Source organism: Mustela putorius, unplaced genomic scaffold (genome assembly GCF_011764305.1).
Source record: "Mustela putorius furo isolate JIRA1106 unplaced genomic scaffold, ASM1176430v1.1 tig00000281_pilon_pilon_pilon, whole genome shotgun sequence".
In the NCBI taxonomy this organism is placed as follows: Eukaryota; Metazoa; Chordata; class Mammalia; order Carnivora; family Mustelidae; genus Mustela; species Mustela putorius.
Genome location: NW_025421343.1, coordinates 13550066 through 13562345, shown reverse-complemented (window position 1 = coordinate 13562345; position 12280 = coordinate 13550066). Strand labels below are relative to the sequence as shown.

General features: G+C 54.1%; 1 protein-coding gene across 3 annotated transcripts; it reads left to right on the top strand.

Moving 5' to 3' along the window:
- Nucleotides 1-332: 332 nt before the first annotated feature.
- CAPG (capping actin protein, gelsolin like) lies at nt 333-11811 on the top strand. Of its 3 annotated transcripts, none has more exons than XM_013051205.2 (10): nt 333-430; nt 5526-5561; nt 5741-5913; nt 6012-6166; nt 6370-6537; nt 7746-7895; nt 8248-8340; nt 8782-8914; nt 10727-10815; nt 11635-11811. In XM_013051205.2, exons 2-10 carry the CDS (start codon nt 5539-5541, stop codon nt 11698-11700), a joined length of 1050 nt encoding a protein of 349 aa, XP_012906659.1. In that variant the 5' UTR covers nt 333-430; nt 5526-5538; the 3' UTR covers nt 11701-11811. The 3 variants fall into 3 exon arrangements, with proteins under 3 accessions (XP_012906659.1, XP_012906661.1, XP_004742369.1); XM_013051207.2 differs by having other exon boundaries at nt 406-444; XM_004742312.3 differs by lacking the exon at nt 333-430 and adding an exon at nt 437-615.
- Nucleotides 11812-12280: the final 469 nt, after the last annotated feature.

The window sequence follows — 12280 nt, the reverse complement described above, 5'->3', positions numbered from 1 at the left end:
CGCCTGCGGCTGGTGAGTGTGGTAGCTCTCCTGGGGCTCTCCTCGCAGGTCCCAGACTCAGAGGCTACCCTGGCCTGCAGCCACCTGAGACCACTATGGGGAAACCACCGCATCCGGTGTGGACGTTAGCACCCCATGCCCCGCCGGGTGCCAGCAAGGAGCCAAGCTGGAAGCATTCCCTGCTGGGCCCCAGTGCTCGCCCTTCTCCATTGAAGCGGGCTGGCCCCTCAGCACGGCCCCACTCCCCGGGCGGGAGGGGACCAGGCTCCACGGGGGCGGGGTCGGAGCCAGGCGGGGCGGGGTCGGAGCCAGGCGGGGCAGGTGGGCGGGGCAGCCCCGCCCGGGACCTCGGGAAGTGAGAAGTTGGGTGGGGCGGGCTGGGAGGAAGAATCTGAAAAGCAGAAGTGCCAGGAAGGAACGCTGCGGAAAGGTGAAAGTGGCTGGGTGGGTGAGGGAGAGCCGGCCCCTGGGACTTCTCCCTGGGACCCTCTAACGCGGGCAGGGGAGGGTTGGCTACCAGGGTCTGGAAGCAGAGACTCACATTTCTGGAAGCCGCTTTGTCCGGGACCGGTGTCCCCCAGCCCGCTGTCCTGGCAGCTTTGTGCCAGGCTCCAGGTACATTTATGGTCTGTCTGGAGCCCCCAAGGATGCCCCGGAGGTGGGCGGGTTGTGCCTAGGATACTGAGGACGCACTGCTGGGTCAGGCGTGTCCTGCCTGGCTGGAGAGGAGGTGCAGATATCCTGACAGATTTGAGGATGCGAGTCCCTGAGACTGGACTGGCCTGATTGTAGACGGGTGGGCTGCAGTGGTTGCGGGAGTGGGCAGAGAATTTGAATTCAAATTGTAGCACAGCCCATTATTTTGCAAATTCTGTGAGACCTCAGCCGAGGGTCTGCTCCGGAGCCTGGGGTAGAAGAAGGAGAGGAAGTAGGGAGGGAAAGGTGGAGGAGGTTTGAAAGAGTAGGAGCTCCACTTGGTGTCAGGGAAAAGAGCACTAGCTAGAGATTCCCCAGGCAAGGCCTCTGGACCCAGCTCCCCCCTGCCCCCGGGAATGCCCCTGTCCCAGGCTGGGGGGACCTGCTGTCATTTCTAGTGTTGACGCTTACTCTGCCTCCCTTACTTGGGGAGTGAGGTAGGGCTGTTTCATTTCACAACTAGAGGCAAATGGACCACGAGGTGAAGAGACCTTTTCGGATCAAAAATCAGTGTCTTGAGGAGGGCGGAGATAGCACAGGAGGGCAGGCAGGGACAGCTGGTCCGACAGGTGTCAAGCATTGCCTTAAAGGTCTGCATCACAGCAGCCCCCCCACTCCCCAGGCTCCCCAGGCTGTCCTCAAAGGCGGGATCCTAAGGAAGTCAGGGCTGTTTGAGGGCAAGCCCGTGTGCACCCTCCCCCACTCCTGGCCTCAGGACAGTCTCTCTGGATTCCCCAGCCCCTGCTTTCTGGCTCTAGGGCTGTTGTAACCTGTCCCAGCCTGTGAAATCCGGTGCTCTCTTGGGCTCCCGCTGCGCTGCTCTCGGAATCACAGCCCTACAAGTCCTAGGTATCCTGTATGTCCTCTGAGCTCCCGCAGGGTGCCCAGCACAGGGTGGGGTTTATAGCGGCAGAAAAGTTTTCCCTCTTCCCTTCTAGATTCTGGTCTAGTACATTGATACAAGACAGATTAACAGGAGAAAAACAGTTTAATCACGTGTATACCTCCTGTATACTTGGAAAACACCCTGAAATGATTGAAGCCATTAGAAATACCATTAAATACCATCTTATGTTAAAGAAAAAAGATGTTGGGGGTCAGTTACAGGAGGTTACCAGGAAAGGCATAATGAACAAGGGAAAGATTGTTACGAAGATTTAAGTGGCTGCTTCCCCCTTTGATAAGTTGCTACAGTCATCCCCCCTCCCTTCCTGATGCCGTGGGGAGACACCCTTACCAAGGGAGATTTCCCTTATAAGAGTAAATGTCTCTTACCAAGGACAACTTCTACTTCGTTTTCAGAATGTTACCTGTGTCTGCTGCTTCTTAAAAATAGCCGGTTTAAAATATGCCAAAGAGGCTTATTTTGGGATGGTATATTTTGCTCCCATCAGGTTCTAGCTATGTTCAGAGAGGCAAAATACTGTCTCCGCCCAAAGGGCCTTTATAGCCTAGTAGGGGAGGTAGGCAGATCCATAACTCAGAGTACTCCGAGAGTGGGAAGAAGCAAAGGTTTTAAGGTAAAAGGTATTTGTGGAAGAGGCTATCCTGTGAGGTGGTAAGTTCCCCATCACCAGAAGTGTGCAAGAGGAGGATGGTGAGGGATGCTGTAGAAGAGATTCCTGCACTGTGTACGCATGGGCATGTGTTGGGAGGCAGATGCGGAACAGGATTAGATAAGTATTTAGGCCCTTTCTAACGCTGACATCTGTGATTCTATGACATTGCCCACTTAGGGGAAGTTTGTGGCGCCACTGGGTGTGATGGCTCCCGACTGCTCTCTGTCTCCTCCAGGTAGACCATGAGACATGGGTTGTTCTTTCTCATGGTGCCCCCACCATCACTCTGCCCAGTGCCAAGCTCCCAGTGTAGACTTTGTATGGAATTGCACGGAGCCTGTCTTGGGCTGTTGGAGGAACACAGGTGTGTCAGTTGAGTCTGCGGCTCTGGCTGAGATGTGAAGCTGCCAGATCATCCTAATAGACAACCTGCAGGTAGAGACTGGAGTATCTGCTCCTGAGTGAGAGGGCTGGGAGTGCTCCCGGAAAAGACTGCCGAACGTCCTGGCAGGCTCATTGGACAGCTGGGGTTTGGTCTGGGCCTGGAGGGTGGTGGGGCTTCACTGGACTTGAGGGTAGGTGTGTGCACACTGGGCAAGCTCAAGCTGCTGTGGGCTTGGGCAGAGTCGCTGGAAGGGAGAGGTGTCTGATGGCCCCTAGAGCAGAAGGCCAAGCAGCAGGGATCTGACGGGATGGCAGGTGTTCCTGCCTCGACCTGAGCTTTAGAGTCTCCCTGGGACTTCTCACACCTGCCCTCCATCCCGACTCCACCCCGGGAACTATGATTTCAACTGTTCTGGTGTGTGGCCTGGACACTGGGATATTTTTTTGAACTCGATGATTTTAATGTACAGGCAGGTGTGAGATGCCTTTCTGGCCAGTTAACAGGCAGCAGAAAATCACCTGGAACGTATGTTCAAAATGCAGATGCACACGCCCCACTCCACACCTCTGTGATCAAAATCTCCAGGCCTGGGGCTGGGGCAGCTGTGTTTTTATAAGATCCCAAGCTAATTTGAACAGGCAGGGAGGATGATGAAGAAGCAGGTGGCCAAGTGGGTCCCGGAGACCCGCAGTTCCGATGGGGGGCTGCCTGCTTCGGAGGTATGGCCTGAGCTCCCCGGTCAGGGACATAAAAGGAAAAATAGTAAAGCTCACAATTGGCCCTCTTGTTCACACTATCTCTCCCTGCTGGCTGGGGCGTGGGACAGCCGCCCCACCATTTCAGACCTGAGTCACAGGCTGAGCGGCCTGTGGCAAGGGATGTGGGCAAGCATGTGACCTTTTGTGGAATGGAGGAACATTAAAGGTTCCCTCCCCAAATTTCCCCTCATTGCCTCCTGCTTTGGGAAAGAGTGAGTCCAAACAATGCCTTCAGCTCTGCTGTGAGTTAGGAATGGAAAAGAAGTCATGATTCCCGTGGTTTTTGACAGCCATTACCACCGCTCCTGTTTTCCCTCCGTTTTCTGCTCAGACCCAACACCCTCTCCTCTCCTGCTTATCCCCTAAGGATGGCTCTTTGCCCTTCCTGCTTCTCCAGGCCCCAAAAAGCTCCCCATGGTGCCCATTTGTCTCTTCATCCTGAAATTCCCCAGGCCCTTACCCTGAGTAACAGATGCTGTTCACCTGCCCAGCATGAATTGTGTTACAGTGCTGGCTAGTGTGGGCTGTGCATTTTAAGCCAAGAAAGAAAAAAAGAAGCTGTGTAGTAATAGGAACATAGGAAACAGATGGTAAGCGAAGCTGTAGCTATTGCATTTGCTGATTTAAAATAATAATAATCTATATTTTTGAAATATTTGCCTTTACCATTTCCCTCTTGAGTAACTTGTCCAAAAAAGATTGCTTTCACTGACCTATAGAATAACATGACATTTGAGGTGTGGGGGAGGAAAAATTTCCTCAGTCCCTCAAGGTCCTTCTAGAATCAGGTACACGCTAATTTTCTTTTCTATAATATATTTATCTTGTTTTTTATATCAGGATAATGCTGGGGGCATAGAATGAATTGGGAAAGTTCTCTCTCCTATTTTCTGGAAAATGGAATTGGTACTTTGTCTTCTTTAAAGTTTTGGTAGAATGTACCATGTCTTGGGGGTCCCTTGGATGGCTCAGTTGAGCATCCAACTCTTGGTTTCAGTTCAGATCATGATCCCAGGATCTTGGGATCGAACTCTGCCCAGCAGGGAGTCTGCTTCTCCCTTTCCCTCTCTCTCAAAGAAAGAAAGGAAGAATGAAAAAAAAAAAAAAAAGAATGTACCATGACTTGGAATTAGAGGCAGAGGGTTAAGTACAAATTCAGTTTCTTTAATAAATATGAAAACTATTCAGGTAGTCTATTTTTTTCTTGATTGAACTTTCATAATTTATATCCTTCAAGGAATTTTCCCATTTCATATATGTTGTTGAATATATTGGCATAAGTTTTTGTAATATTCTCTTTGTCCTTTTAATATTTGTAGAATCTGTAGTGAATCATTCTCTTATTTCTGAATTGGAAATTTATGTCTTTTCTTTTTCCTAATCAGTTTATCTAAAGGCTCATCAGTTTTATTGATTTTTTTTCAAAAACCAGCTTCTTGGGGTACCTGGGTGGCTCAGTGGGTTAAAGCCTCTGCCTTCGGCTCAGGTCATGATGCCAGGGTCCTGGAATCGAGCCCCACATCGGGCTCTCTGCTCAGCAGGGAGTCAGCTTCCCCTCTCTCTGCCTACTTGTGATCTCTGTCAAATAAATAAATAAAATCTTTAAAAAACCCAGTTTCATTGATTTTCTCTCCATATGTATATTTTTATTTCTATTGATTTCTGCTCTTATTTTTATTATTTCATTTCTTCTGATTATTCTGGGTTTAATTTTCTTTTCCTTCTCTGGCATTGTTATGGTGGGAACTTAAGTTATTGATTTTTTACTTTTCTAATATAAGCAGTTATTGCTTAAAGAGCTGTGTGTCAGTCAGTCTCGTGTAAGGACCAGAGTTAGGGTTCTGGAAGCAGAGGAGAGGTATGGCTGAGAAGTCACAGCAAGAGAAAGACATTGGCACAGGAGTCAGAAACCTAGTTTTCACTAGCCACTCACAAGCTTTGTACTTTGATTTTCTGAGCCTCAGTGTCTTTGCCTGCATAATGGAGCCAGGGTAATCTCTTGGGCTCTTGCGATGAAATTGTTAATGAATATGATAGCATTTGACACCTGGAAAGGCCTCCCCAGACCAAAGTGAAGGGTGGTTGTGATAACATTTGTAATCATAACGGCTTCTTCTGTCTTTCTAGAACCGGAAACAGCATGTACACACGCCTCCCCCAGAGGTAGGCTATATGCCCCATCCCCTTTCCCTTCTTCCCTTCCTCCTCAAGAACTGCCCTCCTCACAGCTTCCCTCATGCCCACACCACAGTCCCCCGCCCACCCCGGTCCTCCCCGGTGTCTGCTTGGGCCCACTCCTCCTGGGCCCTGGCCACCACCACCCCCCTGCTTCCCTCCTGCAGCGGCTCTCCGTTCCCAGCCTCAGTGCAGGATCCTGGCCTGCATGTATGGCGGGTGGAGAAACTGAAGCCAGTGCCTGTAGCACGTGAGAGCCAGGGCGTCTTCTTCTCGGGGGACTCCTACCTCGTGCTGCACAATGGCCCGGAAGAGCTGTCCCACCTGCACCTGTGGATAGGTAAGGAGGCTGCGGGCCAAGCTGGGGGTGTGGCCCCGGCGGGAGCTGGGGCTGGCATGGGTCTCACGGGCCTTGCCTGCCCCTCCCCGCCCCTGCAGGCCAGCAGTCCTCCCGGGACGAGCAGGGGGCCTGCGCTATGCTGGCCGTGCATCTCAACACCCTGCTTGGGGAGCGGCCCGTGCAGCACCGAGAGGTGCAGGGCAATGAGTCCGACCTCTTCATGAGCTACTTCCCACGTGGCCTCAAGTACCAGGTCAGAGCCCACCTTCTGGCACCCTTAGCCTGCGGCCTCTCTCCAAGCCACTCCTCCTTCCAGCCAGTTCTCACCCTGCAGGAGGCCCAGGCGCCCTCAGGCCTGGGTCCTCCCCACTTTCCACCCATCCCCCGCTGGCAGGGGCTGTGGAGGATTGGGGGGGCTCCCATCAGCCTGCTAAGGTTGGCTGGTCTGGGCTGCAGGAGGGCGGAGTGGACTCAGCATTTCACAAGACCTCCCCCGGGGCCGCTCCAGCTGCCATCAAGAAACTGTACCAGGTGAAGGGGAAGAAGAACATCCGGGCCACCGAGAGGGCACTGAGCTGGGACAGCTTCAACACCGGGGACTGCTTCATCCTGGACCTGGGCCAGGTGAGCAGGCTGGCAGGGCTGAGCGCCATGTGGGCACCCGGCTTTTAAGAGTGCCAGAGAGCGGGAGAGAAGCCGCTCCAGCCTTTACAAAACATCTTAAAAACATTCAGAAAGGCAGAAACCTCCCTCTGCCGTCTAGCCAGTGTCTCTAACACGGCAGCCCACTGTCTCCTCCTCTTGGAGCCTTTGTAACTCCAAGGTCGTGCCAGCCAGACCTCCCATTCATTTGTCCGCTCAGCCCTTCACTCAGGGAGTCTCTGATGCCTACTCAGAGCCTGCCGGGGGACCACAAATGGCTTGCCCTGGGAAGGCAGCCCCCACAGGCCTGTCACCTGCTGTAATGCTCCCTGGGATGCCATGAGGACTCCGAGCAGGACTTGTGCTGAGGGGTGCTTGGGGCCGGGAGGGCTCCCTCTAGCGGGCGCTGACGCCACTGTCCCAGGCAGGAGCCATCTGACTAGACCCTCTCGAAGGGGGGACTTGCCTCTCCCGGTGAAGGGACAGGCCAGGGGAGGCTGAGGCACTGAAGGGGGAGAGGTGCAGAAACACATGCTGACGGCAGGGAGGGGACTAGCTGGGCTGAGACCCTGAGTGGGGACAGGAGCTGTGGGAGCGAAAATTGTTGCGGAGCCTGAGACCCAGGTCCTGAGACTGTTCGAGGAGTCTGGACTGCACCTTGTACTGAAGGCTCCAGGCAGGCAGCCCACCTCGGGCAGTGTGTGAGGAGGGTGAGCAGTAGTGAGTGGAGGGAGGAGACCAGTGCAGCAGGGTGCAGGTGGTGGTGTGAGATACGGGGCTCCAGGGTGCCAGTCACCCCTCCCCTCACTCATTCGTTCATTCATTCATTCATTCATTCATATTTAATACGTGTCTGGATATGTGCCAGTCTCTGTTTAAGTACTGGGCACACGGCTGTGAACAAAGCAAAGCAAAGCAAAACACTCCTGGCCTAGTGAAGCTTACTTTCTAGTCAGGGGAAATAGATTACAGACAAGATCAAGACTTTATGTATTTGTGGGTGAGCCTTGGGGAGAAAAGGAAAGCAGGAGGGACATAGGCTGGCCACAGAAACACTCTCGCAAAAAGTGTCATGTCATCTTAGATGGTCTTGCCCCCAGGGGCAGGTCTTCAGGACCCCCCCCCCACACACACACACATGCGCACAACAGGCTGGATACAGGCAGTTGAGCCTCCCCATTTCCCTCCAGAACATCTTCGCTTGGTGTGGTGGCAAGTCCAACATCCTGGAGCGCAACAAGGCATGGGACCTGGCTCTGGCCATCCGGGACAGTGAGCGGCAGGGCAAGGCCCAGGTGGAGATCGTCACGGATGGGGAAGAGCCCGCTGAGATGATCCAGGTTGGGGGACATTGGGATCGGCAGCTGGGAGAAGCTGTGGGGAGGAGGGTGGTCAGGAGAGGAGGGTGGGGGTGGGGGTGGGGATGGGTGGTCTGGGGGTACTGCTTAGGGCTGTGGCTTCTTACAGGGTGCCTTGTGCGATTTAGAATAAAGTGCCCCTCTGGGTGGATGGACCAGTGCCCTGGCAGGTGGACTGGGCTAGACCCAGCCCTCACTCGCCTCTGCTGGGTGCCCTTGTGCAGGACACGGTTTGCCTCCCCCAGACGTGGTAGCCTCAGGCATGATGGGTTGGGAAGGTCTGGGGCAGATGCCCAGGAGTCCCTGGAAACCTGGCCTGCTGTGGCCCCTCTAGGTCCTGGGCCCCAAGCCAGCTCTGAAGGAGGGCAACCCCGAGGAAGACCTCACAGCTGACCGGACAAACGCCCAGGCCGCAGCTCTGTATAAGGTGGGCACTCTGGGCCTGCCCTGGGCCGGGGCAGGGTGTGCTGAAGGGAGAGGGGGAAGCCCAGGGAAGGTTGGGCCATGCAGCAGGGTGGCTTATCTGGGACTCCGAGCGGGGTGACGATGGGAAACAGATGGATGCCTGGCCCTTTTGAGGAGATAAAGACCACTTCATTTCTCCCCCATTCTTGGAAAAGGAAGTATGAAACCAATGCTGAGCTTTACTTTTTGGGGTTTGTTCCATTCATTTGTGATTTGGAGTCCACTTAATTTCCTTGGCGCTGCAGTGACTGAGGTGACATGAGGGTCGGTGTGCCCAGTCTCCTCTCTGCTCCTTGGGCTGGGGCCATGAGTGGGGACCTTGGGGGCTGTGGTCTAGGGGCGGAGGTTAGGGCTGTGTGCTGGGGGCAGCGGGTAGGATCTGGCACTGCCCGTCCTCCCCCAGGTCTCCGATGCCACCGGACAGATGAACCTGACCAAGGTGGCCGACTCCAGTCCCTTTGCCCTTGAGCTGCTGCTGTCTGATGACTGCTTTGTGCTGGACAACGGGCTCTGTGGCAAGATCTACATCTGGAAAGGTACACGTGGCTTCTCCATTCTAGCCTGAGGCCCCTGCAGCTGCTCAGACCTGGGCATGCTTCCCATTCTGGGGCTCAGCCTGCCTGATTGCTTTCAAAAACAGCACCAGGGAGCTGCTGAGCCTTTTCTCTCTGCTGTTCCCACCCCTAAATTCCAGGCAGGGGTTCTAAAGTATCAGCAAGCCTTAGAATCACCGGAGGGCCTATTAGAATGGATGGCTGGACACCCCCCCTCCAAAGAATTTGCATATCTAACTGGTTCCCAGGCCTTGCTGCTGGTCCAGGATCACATTTTGGGGCCTGCTGTCCTAGAGCACCCCTAGGTCTTCAGGGCTGTTGGGACCCCAGTCTTGCCATTCTGCCGTGGGGTATGACAGAAACTTTTGATAACTTAGATCTCACTTGGTGCCCTGGGAAATGAACTAGTAGAACTTGTTTTTCCCAAGAAATTACATTGGCTGGAGATAGAAACACTGTTGTGTACAAGCTTGTTCGCTTGGTTTAACTCCAAAAATGTTGAAACAAATCCCTGAGTCTCCGACTGACCCTGGGAACTTCTTTCTCCATGCTTCTCTTTTCTCGAGCGTGTCTTACCTCCCTGACCAGATTATAATCTTCCTGAGAGCAGGAACAATATCATCTCCAGTGTTGTGGCGAAATAGCATTTGCTCAATAAATATTTGTGGGGGCAACCAAAGCCCAGAGAAACCCGCAGCCTAGCCTGGGGAGGAAGATGGGGAGGGATTAGGTGGTCCCAGGGTAGCTGCTACTGGCCAGTAATACTCCGGGCTCAGGTAAGAGCCAGAGCAGCAAGGAGCTGCTCTCCTTGCTTTCTGTGAGCTGGGGCGGGGATGGTAGGAGACCGGGCACTGGGGCTGCCTTTTCCCCTCTTGCCACAAGGTACCTTTCCCATGGAACCAGTTCCGAGCTTGAGGGGTTCCCACATGCCCACGGAAGGGAATTTAACCCCAAGCAAAGAACTGAATCATTTTGGAAAGAAAAACCAGAGAAGAAAAACAAATAAAAACAAGAAAACTGGGGCGCCTGGGTGGCTCAGTTGGTTGAGCAACTGCCTTCGGCTCAGGTCATGATCCCGGACTTCCAGGATCGAGTCCCGCATTGGGCTCCCAGCTCCTTGGGGAGTCTGCTTCTCCCTCTGACCTTCTCCTCTCTCATGCTCTCTCTCACTCATTCTCCCTCAAATAAATAAAATCTAAAAAACAAAACAAACAAAAAAAACAAGAAAACTTGGAGCTAGCAAGAGAAGTATCTTGCCTTACCCAGAGCACATCTTGCACTAACAGGATTGCCCACAGGAGGGGATGAATAACTGTATGGTCTTGCTTTTTATAAGCTCTGGCATCATGGGAGTAAGGTAATAATAAATCACACCCTTTTGTCCTATTTAGGTTTACACAAAAGGCTTGATACTTGCTGATACTCGTCAACAGTACAGTTGACAGATTCCAGCAGTAAGGGGTCCTGGATGGGGCTCTCGATGTAGAGTCTCATGCCATGGGGGAACACTAACTGAGCATCCATGGGGCCCTGGTCTGAGCAGAAGGTTTCCATTAGAGCAGGCAGAAAGAAGAGTTTCCATCCCATTTGGAGCTGCCAGATTAGGAGAAGTCTCCAGGCCTGACTTCACACCTCCAGACTCCTCAGCATCTTAGCACCTCCTGGTCCATTTATTTGAGAAGCTGCCAGCTATCTATGGACCGCCCTCCCCCGATCGCTTTCCTTGAAAAAATGGGATGTACGCTAGAGAGGGTCCCCGCTCTTTTTTAAAAATTCCCCTTCCCATTGACCCAGGGCGAAAAGCTAACGAGAAGGAGCGGCAGGCGGCTCTCCAAGTGGCCGAGGACTTCATCTCCCGCATGCGATATGCCCCCAACACTCAGGTGAGGAGACACCTGGTGCCCCCCTCCCCCTCCTGGGGCTCTTCCTGTGGCCCCCTAACCTGCAGAGTGGACAAGAAGGGCTGGAAATCCTCGGGCACAGTCAGGAACAGTCAGGCCTCCCTATGGGCCCCTCCAGGTTGAAAGCCCTTTTAATCCTTCAACATTTACACTTGATCTTAGCCAAAAGGCTGAGAAGCGATAATCCTTCAACATTTAAAAGTACATAGTGTTTTCTCCTCCTTTTTAAAAGATTTATTTATCTGAGTGAGAGCGAGCTCGCACACGAGCATGATGGGGGAGGGGCAGAGGGAGAGAGGGAAGGAGCGCACCGGACTCTGCTCAATGCGGACTCTATCTCACGACCCTGAGACCATGACTTGAGCCGAAACCAAGAGTCGGATGCTCAGCTGAGACACCCAGGCATCCCAAAAGTACACATTTTCTGAGGGGACGTTGGGCAGCCCTCCTCTGGCAGCCCAGAGAGCCTGGTGCAGGCAGCGTGTGTGCCTCCTCTGGGCCCTGGTCTCCGGCTTGTCCTGCCCCCGTTGCCCCAGCACAGTGACTCCATGAGTCATTCCAAGGGGAGCTGATAAGGCTCAGAGATGACAGCTGCATCTCTTGGACTATGCACCCAAGGGCTTGAAGCCATCTGTTTTCTCAGCTGTGTCCCCTCTCTTGGCTTATTTCTTGGCCAGGAGCATCCGTGACCTGGGCAGCCATGTGGACTCAGGCCTGGCACCCAGTACCCTGCTCCACAGCTCCGCTAGGGCCTTGCCTGGTGGAACCGTGGGCTAGACTTCTCCCCCGGTCTTCCTGCAGGTGGAGATTCTGCCCCAGGGCCGCGAGAGCCCCATCTTCAAGCAATTCTTCAAGGACTGGAAATGAGGGTGTGCGCCTCCCTGACCCCCGCCTCCTGCCCGCTTTCTCCTCTTCTGGCTGCCTGGTCAGTGCAGAGGTGGCCCCGAGGCTGTCCAATAAAGATGAGTGCTTTTCTGACCCTCTGCCCTCACCACCTGCCCTGAGCTAATCCTCACTCCCCCGCTTGCCATCAGGGCTCATCCAGGGGCTGGGGCAGAGGAGGGCCCGGCAGTCCCCCGTTGTCCCACTCAGGGGCTGGGACAGACTTTCGAAGCAGTGGGGCCCAGAGCTCCAGACAGCTGGTGGGGACTTCGGGGAGCCTGGTGGGGAGGAGGCACAGCCCCGGGCCTGGGCACTGCTTGCCACTGGGGTTCAGTTGCATCACACGTCCCCAGCTGGGATGAGGCTGGGGCAGCAGGCTGGGGACGCAGTTCTGTTTGGGCTGCGATTTCCTCAGCTGCCCTGAGAAACCACTGTGAGGTGGCACCTGAACAACATGCTTGCTGACCAAGAGGACAGCTTATTGCCACTGCACACAAGTCTGGCTTGTCACCTCGGGGGCACATCGCATCACATTAGGCCGATGGGAACAGGGCACTGGAGGGCC